General features: G+C 46.2%; 1 protein-coding gene across 1 annotated transcript in view; it reads right to left on the minus strand.

The window, feature by feature from the left end:
* Nucleotides 1-8,874, minus strand: part of SLC22A18 (solute carrier family 22, member 18) — a 59,015-nt gene that overhangs the window by 18,388 nt on the left and 31,753 nt on the right. The window contains exons 5-7 of the mRNA XM_010145324.1: nt 6,009-6,124; nt 5,409-5,519; nt 71-171 (exon numbers count right to left, since the gene is read on the minus strand). Coding sequence (XP_010143626.1) covers nt 71-171; nt 5,409-5,519; nt 6,009-6,124 — 328 coding nt within the window. The remainder of the gene's footprint in view (nt 1-70; nt 172-5,408; nt 5,520-6,008; nt 6,125-8,874) is intronic.

An 8,874-nucleotide genomic window follows, 5' to 3' on the forward strand; every position in this document is an offset into this window, starting at 1 on the left:
CGTGTGACCAAAAGGCAGCAAATTAGATAGCGGTGTGGCAAGGCGGGGGGATGTCTTCCGCTTCACTTACCATTTGAAGGACACCAAAATATGACATCAGGTATCCAGACTCCACTGCTTCCAAGCCAAAGAAATCCATAGAGATGATGGAAAACATAATCAGGAACAAACCTAGAGGGAGGGTTAATGAAAAGCATACATCAATATACTTGTACTGCACATAGTGCCCCAGACCCTGCTCCTAGTCACCCCCAGTCTGAGTCGGTAGCTCTCCCAGGGGTTGCCAGGACTGGATCTAAACATGAGCAGAATCCTATTCAAAGCCAGTGTAGTAATTTAATCTTTAAATGTTCACTTTTTTAACCCACTTACTTTCATCTTTAAATAATATGACTCTGTAGGCTGTAGATTCAGCTGTTTATTATAAACTGGTAAATATTTGTCTCACTGATGCCAGACTAACCATTAAGACATTTGTTCAGACAAGACTGTAACCATAAAAATAATCTGATTGGATTCCTCGACCCTTTTGCCTGACTTTAGATTTCCACCATGGGAACAACCGAGTGACATCAGCCTAAATATAGTGGTTTCACCGCACAGCTCAGCAGTGACGTTGATGGCACGTGAAATATGTCTTGCGTGGACAGTCAATACAAGCAGGAAAGTACAGACAGAAACAGGGCAGGCTGGGTCTACTTTTCAATTAAGGCAATTTCTGGAGAGCACAATGAAAAATGCCCACTCAATCTCGCATGAAAACACAGTAGTGTGCGTTTCCCCCTCACCAAACATGCACAAATACAGACAGACATACACACCTCCCATTGTATACAAAGAGCCACCAAGCTACAAATATTATGACAAAACTTTGCTCTCCAGGAGTGCTATGAGGTAGGAGGCTGCTGCCTCCCCTAAAGCCTTGTGCACCTCAGATGGACCAAGAGAGTAGGAAATCAGGGGTCTCTGCGTGTGACCAACCCCACAATGTGCCCGCTGGAGAACACTGGTCCTGCTGGGGCTGGGGAGGGGAGAAGAGAGCAGACAACCTTTAGGGGTTCTGCCCTTCTTTGTAGGATTCTCTGAGGCACAAAGACTAAGCAAATAGGGCACTGTGGTCCTCTTCTTCCTGAAGGGAGCCCAGGAGGCAACGCGTGAGGATTGAGAAGACAGCTTGTGGCCTGGCAAATTGAGTCACTAACTCCGCAGCATGGGAAGGATTTGCTGGCATTTTCCAGAATCATGAGGAAAGCGATCCCAAATTGCAGACTAAAACCCTGCAGAGGTCTCACACCCTAACAAACCAGTACAACTGCACCGCATCCAGCACCCCAATGGTGCTACCAGCGGAGCACCTGCAGCAACAAGGACCTCCCTCCAAGCACCCCAAGCCTTTGCCTGAAAAGACCACCAACCCTCCCACTCAGGACCTGCCACAAAGCCTCCCTGAACCCCACTGGAGACATGTGTTCTCCCCTAATTCGGGATAGCTGCACCCCCGCTGGCCCTGTGGTGTTGGGGGAGAGGGATGGGGGGCAGGAAGGGCACCCTGCTCTGCTACTCTCCGGGTATTTGGAGAAGGTGCTAGAGAGCTGGGGTTCATGAAGCGTTATGGCTTCACCACACCTCTCTGCAGAGAGCATCCCGTTGTTATCCAGTTACTTTGAAATCACTCTTAGCTCAAGCCAGCTTAAGGTAACATGCAAATAACAGTATTTACTCACAACATCCAAACCAGGCACAGAGCTGCAGATGTATATAAAAGGCACACGTGAAGAAATGAAAGAAAAACCACACTTCATCTCACTAGCAGGAAGATTAGATCGAAGCAGGCGTTCGCCCTTCGTCCTGCTACCCTGCTGCAGCTACCACCTAGGAGGGGTTCGACCTTCCTACATACCTGACACTTCTTCCTGGTACCACGTGCCAGCTTCTACAGCCTCTCTCCCCTTTGAAGTCCCTCATCGAGTTAAGGCAGACTTGGATCTTTATCCTCCAAAGAAGCTGATTTCTTTTGGAGCAAAGGGAGAAGCTGTGCTCTTTAATCAGCATTACCATTGCATGGCTTCCCTGGAGATGCAAAAGTCTCTCCTTTAGATAGATGGGTGTCACCCCCTGTGCCTGCATGGTCACTTAAAGCTACCTGGACATGGGAGACCCCCTTGCCTCCCCTTGTTTCAGCATCTAAGGGGGTCTTTTCTCACTGGCAACACATTTCAAGGTGAAACCCATTGGAACAAGATCTTCCTTACAAAGATCTCAGCAGGTTCCGTCTGGGTAGCTGCAGGTCAGCTGAGTGCAGCCACAGGAGTAATGAACCCACCCTGGGGAGGGCCTGCTGGAATGACGTGTCCCAGGTTCTTCTGGGGACACCAAAAGCCCAAGCAGTAGCTGCCCGGATAAGACTCAATCCACACTACGAAGCTCAGGTTTTCAACAGGAAAAAATGACAAAATACATCCTCAGAAACCTCACTTTCTTTTTGAGGGGGTCTAAAGAGCGGGTGTGACTCCTTAGAAACCTGGCACAAGCGGGATGAGGAACTACGGTTATGTAGCAGAAGGCAGGCAAATGGCTTGTGAGACGTGATGAAGTTGAGCAGAGGCATCAAGGAGACACAGGAGTACAAGCTGTATTTTCAGAAAACAGACACGACATTTCTAAAAGCATCATGTAATAAAGGCTTCGGAAGGACCGCTTAGCTATCCTCACCGAGAGCCCATGTGAGAAGGCGAGCTCAGCCTCTGGGAGCCTGCCTCGGGCTGCCTATGCCAGACTGCAAACGTGATGCATCCCATCAGGGCTCACTGCAAACCCCTGTTCCACATGGAAAGAAAGTCCTTTTTAAAATGAGACACAGGTGCTAAAGCTAAAGCAATCGCCTTAAAAACAGGGTTTACAAAGGGATTAAGCAGCCAAAGATTCTTACAAGCAGCTATTTATCAGTATTGCCAAGGCCCTGGTGAGTTCTGGTCACTAAGAATTACGTTTGACATTTTTATCCTCGTGTTTTCTCTTCTGTCTCTTATCTACTGCAATGCAACAAGGCTCTCTCTTCCCATGTCAGTAGAGAAATCAGTTTGGCCATGCTAGAGCGGTCTGCTGCCCATCCATCCCCTGGCAGCTACCCTCCTGCAAGAGGCACAGAGCCCGCGGCTCTGCTTTTATGCAGCACAGGGAGGAGGTTCCCAGCCCTGCAGCTCTCCCGGGGAGGCTCTTTCAGTCTCAAACAAGCTAATTTTAGACAACAATAGTATACATGAGGAACAGAAGATTTTCTTCTGTGTATATCACAAACTTGTTTACAAAGTAAAGAGAGAACGGTCTGTAATTTGGGTGATCTAATTAATTATACAGTTGCAGCCTGGAGATGAAAGATAAATGCGCTCATGAGAAGCTCAGCCTCCAGCTTTGAGCTGCAGAGGAGTAGAGGATGGCCAAATCCCCTTTCAGCTGCCATCAGATGGTCAGCTACCTGAAGGGAAGAGAGACCTGCAAGAGAAGCTGGGAGGATTTTAACGACTCCTCGCTGTGGTGCCAGCGCTGTACTTGCAGCAGGAGTGCCTCAGGTGAACCCGTTCCTGCTCTTAGGGAGCTACTCCCGGCCATTGCAGTGACACACTGCTAGCCCACGTCCTGCCTTACATCTCAGCTTCACTCCTCCATCCTCTTTGCCTAGAAGTTCCCTTTCGCTTTTGGGCTGGAGTGTTTTCTTTGGTTGGGTGCATGTTTTTGCTCTGCATGGGAATAGAACATCTTCTGCAACAGGAAGGAATTTGCATTTCAGCAGCGATGACTAAAACAAAGCGCATCTCGCCCAGCCTTTGGAAAAAGGAGAGTGCTCAGGAAATTATTGTGCAGGTTGCATGTGGTTGTGGTCTCAGGCATTTTCAAACAGAGAAATTGATGCTGACACCTGAGAAATGAGCCAGAATCAGCAAAGACAACCCTCTCAAAACATCACTTAACTGTCTTATTCTGTGACATGCTGTCATTTTATAAACTCTTTTTAAAATACAGTTTTAAAACTTTAGCTTCAGAAGAACCAAAAACGTGGCGCAACACTGGGGCAAGCGAGCAGTCCATCAAGACTATAAGACTACATCCTGTCTCCAGTGGGGGGTAGGTCCAACTGGCATTATTGATCTCAGCCAGTGCCAAGCAGACACAAAGAGAAGGAAAAAAAAGTCCAAAATCCTTTACTTCCTTGAATGCTATCCTCCAGCTCCAGTCGGACTTGTTCCCCCACAGCCTTAGCAAGGAATAACAGATGAACCTGGCCAAGCCCAGAAATGCCATCCCCTTCCGATTCAGCCGCTCTCCACAGCCAAATAATTTGTAAACTTAGAATTTAATTTGAAAATCATGTTTCACGTTATTTAAACTTCAAGGGCTTCTCCAGACACAGATGAATTGGAAAAAAATGCAAAGAATAAAAGCTAAGGTGCCTTAAATCCTCTCTTAGGATCCCGGGTTAGAAGGGAAGTGCCTCAGTTTGTTCAGACACATGACGTGCACGTGTTTTGATGTGCACAACATCCAGTCCTTGAAACCATCATCAAGGGAAGCTGCACTTTTAGGTTTGACTGGGAAAAGAGCTGTGAAGGCTCACTGCATGGAAGGGCAGGGAACATCACCTTACACCACCAGTAACAAGGCTGACATCTCGCTTGTCTCCAGACAACCTGAGGGGGGAAGAAGCTAGAGGGTAGGCAAAATTGAAGATTGCTAAATTGTGGCCAAGGATATGTATGAGCAGGCAAACTGGGAGACACGGACTGTGCCATGGGAGCAGGGAAATAGGCAGTTTTGGGATGGCTTTGAGGTAGCAGCAGGTTCCTACCATGTCATAAAACCCCTGAACAGAATATATAAAGAAGAGAAGAACAAACACCATTATCAATGTGCAAGGGAAGAAACATGCTGTGGCTCCCCTGCATGCAGCCAGCAGTTAGAGCAGCTGCAGCCCCTCATCCAGCAAGAGATTTTAGTCATCGGGAAAAAGGTTAGGGTACATATACCCCTTAAAATCGTTAAGTAAAATCCGGAAGGAGCTCAGTGTCTCTGGCAGAGTACAAATGATTTCTCTCTACTCTGAAGAACTTACAGCCTAAATAGAAATGACAGACAAGGGAACAAAACCTTTACAACCAGGGGGATGGAGTACAGAGATAAAGTGATTTGCCAAAAGTCACAGTGACAAGTAGTCTGGTTTACATTAAATCCCAGGGGTTTGACCCTGTGTAGCTGTCAGCATTTAAAGGCATCCAGCATTGAGTTAGGAGCTGAATCCCCACTGCTCTGTGATTAAATGCCATGTGCTTTCAGCAACTTGAGACCAGCCTGGTCTACAGCATATGTCATCTTGTTTCAGATACAAGCAATCATGGGTAATGGGTGAGATTTACCTATGGGAAGTCCAGCAAAGACCTTGATTATGAAAACTTCCATTACTCCTGGAAACTTCATCAGGCGTAGGATTTCTCTGATGCTAAACACGCTGGCAGACTGTGATGTGCCTACAGAAGATGACGTATTGATTAATACTCTATTTACACAGGTTAGAGGCAGGAAGCAAGAAACTCCGAGACTGACTGTACAGGTCCACCATTACCTTTCTGAACAGGCGCATCTCTGCATCACCAGCTTTCTGCCAGTGGCAGGAGGTTGGGAGCTGGTGCCAGGTCTGCAAGCAGAGGACCCCTGTGAGACAGCTGGATTGCCTCCCGTGTCAGGCCAAACTAACCCCCAGCGAGGGGTCCACATGCACCTTTTCTGAGATGTACAGCAAGTACTGGGCTGGAAGCCTGCAATTCTTCATGGCAGAGTGATTGGCAGGTAGGGAATAATACTCTTCCACAAACATAGCTTAGGCATTACAGTGTCAGCATTTCAAGGTTGGCACTTTTTGCCCTTAAATACAATCGCAAGTCCTTTAGCATCCCTTACAGCATGTATATCTCCTGTCCCTATTCACATGCTATTTATCAGAAACTCTAAATACTTACTGTGCTCCATCACATGATGGTCTGACTTTGGTTTAGCCTGCAGAGGGATCCAAGCCATGGCTAGCATGGTATTTATGAGACTTCCCACCAGCGCGACATATGCAGGAGTAAAAACGCTGCCAACAGAAAAAATACAGGTGAGTGGATAAATATCATAGATGAGACATTTACACCTCCATCCTGCAAATGCTTGGGCTCTTGGCTGAGGAACAGTCCTCTTGAAGATCGTATAAAAGATCTCACATCCTTTCATGAAGGCTTTGGATATCACCACAATTTGAAATTCCACCAAAAGGTGGCTATTGCCATCAAGACAGTTTATGATGAGTTTATGATTGTATTAATAATACGGTATAACACAATGCTTTTAAATCTGTGTCAGGAGAAAAGTGCCCCTCTTGGTTTAATGGAGCTTAGAAATCTTCCCAAGGTAAGCACCGCATCTGCTTGTTAGGGTCCATCTAATCTCCCTTCTAATCCCCATTTTCATTCATCTAAGGATCATCTCACACCTTGAAGTTTCTCAGCAAAATAAAATAAAGTGAAGGAAAGTGAAGAAAGTACTCAAGGTGATGAAGGATGGTAGAACACAGCCCAGCCTACAACCAGAACTGAAACCACCGGAGATACAATACCACTTGAAAAGGAGAAGCTAAAAATAACAAACACAATTTACAAAACCTTCCGAGGAGGTGAGTAAACAGCATAGATGTACCTACTTTTCTCCAAAGGTACCCAAAACCAAATCAACACTCCTTCAACTGTCCATCAGAGCCCCAATGGTTGGATCTTTAATGGAAGCGGGGCCACATCCTCAGGTGTTTTCACAGTGAACAGCAAATAGTAACAGTAATTATACAATGATTAAAAGGAACAATTACAACTTATCTAAAAAACCCAAACACAAACCATGGAAAAGTTGAGTCAATAGTAAGTCCTCAATTATCACTGTCCTCTTAAAAGAGAAGATTAGGAAATAACTCCTCCTAGTCTGTAAGGGCATGTGGGAGATTTCAGACTCTGAAGGGATTTAACTCTGCCAAACACAGGCGGAGCAAAGCCCAGGACTGGAAGACTGAAACTTGGGAGAGTCGAGCTGAAAACAAAGGGAAAAGCATGTTTTGTTTTTAACAGTGAGAGCAATTATCCACTAAACCAGCTCATTAAAAGTCTCCCTCATCATGGGAAACTTATTAGTCAAAGGCTGTCATAAAACATGTGCTTAAAGCCTACTGCAAGATGTAAGTTTGGGGTGGGAATGCCCAGCAGAAATGCCAAAGGCTGGTGTCACACAGGACACAAGACTAAGTGACCATCACGATGTCTTGAAGGCATCAAAATGTAAACCTCGGACTTCGCCAAAGTAATGCTTGGATTTCACCAGAGAAGCTTTGGAGCCATGACGGTCCGTGCAGACTTGGAGGGGACCATGCTGTCCCTGCATTCCCAGCAACATGTGCTGCAAAAACATGACACAAAAGCAAGCTGCAAGACACCAGCTGATGCTCCCTGAAGAGCCTGCTGGTAAAACACTGCTTATTGCCTGAAATTTTACTGCTGCTTTCCTTGTCAGACCACAGCGTATGCTTTTCATGGAATAACAAGCAGCACTAATTGTAAAAGCCTCAAGTTTCCTCTGTGCTAGACAAAGGTGTGGTCTGAATAATTTATGATGTATTATTAAAGTCCCAGAGCAAGACAGTCAAAGATTGAGATGCAAACAACCGAGAAAAGCATCAAAGAGCAAATACAAATATATACATGCATTCCCACTAATAGCAATGGTAAAAATCCCAGCTGAATATTTCAATTCTTGTTAATTATTATTAATAACAACACAGATGGTATCTTCCTGCAAATGGACTTAGTGCAGTAATTTAGACCTGCTGCCCTCCATCCGCCAAGCCATTCTGCTAATTACCCCGCACCACAAAATTAGTCATTTACTGGATCGTTATTTTTTATTTTTAGTGCAGCAGATTGCCACTTTCTTCACTCCTGCAGTGAAAAGCAACTCTTTTTACAAAGCAACAACGCAGGGCAGCTTTCCTGACACTTCATCACCTCTGAACCCCCTTGAGGAATGCTTTGGGGCTTGGGTAGGTGAGGGACTGCACACATTGTCTTTTCCTGTTACACGAAGACACACAAATATTTACACTGTCACATAAAGGGACACGAGTGCTAAAACCAGTGTGCATGTGCTGAATCACTATTTCTGGCAGCAGGGAAGACAAAGGCGGGGGATTGAGCTGACAGAATTCTTGCAGCAATGGTGACAGTAGACCAGAGGCCAATGCGTTTGCTGGGGAAACTGGTGAAGTTGCAATAACATTGCTGGATCCACAGCTAGAGCTGCTCTGTGTCATCACTGATGGGGAAAACTCTACCCACACCCTTGGCTGCTGCTGGGAGAGGACCTGCAGCCCTGAAGAGGTGGGTGAGAAGGAGGCAGGAGCAGTTTGGAGGAGTCCAGCAAGCAGCAGGAGGGCAAGGAAGGGTTTGCACCCCGAACAGCCCCAGGAACAGCACTTGGCAAGGGGTTTGGTGATGCTATTGCCACCAGGAGGGAAAACAGCTTGGAGTTAGCACTGATGAACCCTCTGCTGTGCTCACTAGACCCTTTTCTGCATGCCAGTCTAGTGGAGGACCCAGGGCCAAACTGTTGCTCTTTCTACTTACCAGTCTGATAAGGAACAAGTGGAACAAACCAGTAGAGCTAAGCTAATGGCAAGACACCCTGACCCATCAGCAGGGGTAGGAACGATAGCTGGGTTGTCAGTTCCTGCTGCATTAAGACCTGGTTCATAGGCCCTCATAATTTTTTTTTTTTAAGATTTAAACATTAAATTATCTCTGCAGATAT

Source organism: Buceros rhinoceros, unplaced genomic scaffold (assembly GCF_000710305.1).
Source record: "Buceros rhinoceros silvestris isolate BGI_N320 unplaced genomic scaffold, ASM71030v1 scaffold7681, whole genome shotgun sequence".
Classification (NCBI taxonomy): domain Eukaryota; kingdom Metazoa; phylum Chordata; class Aves; order Bucerotiformes; family Bucerotidae; genus Buceros; species Buceros rhinoceros.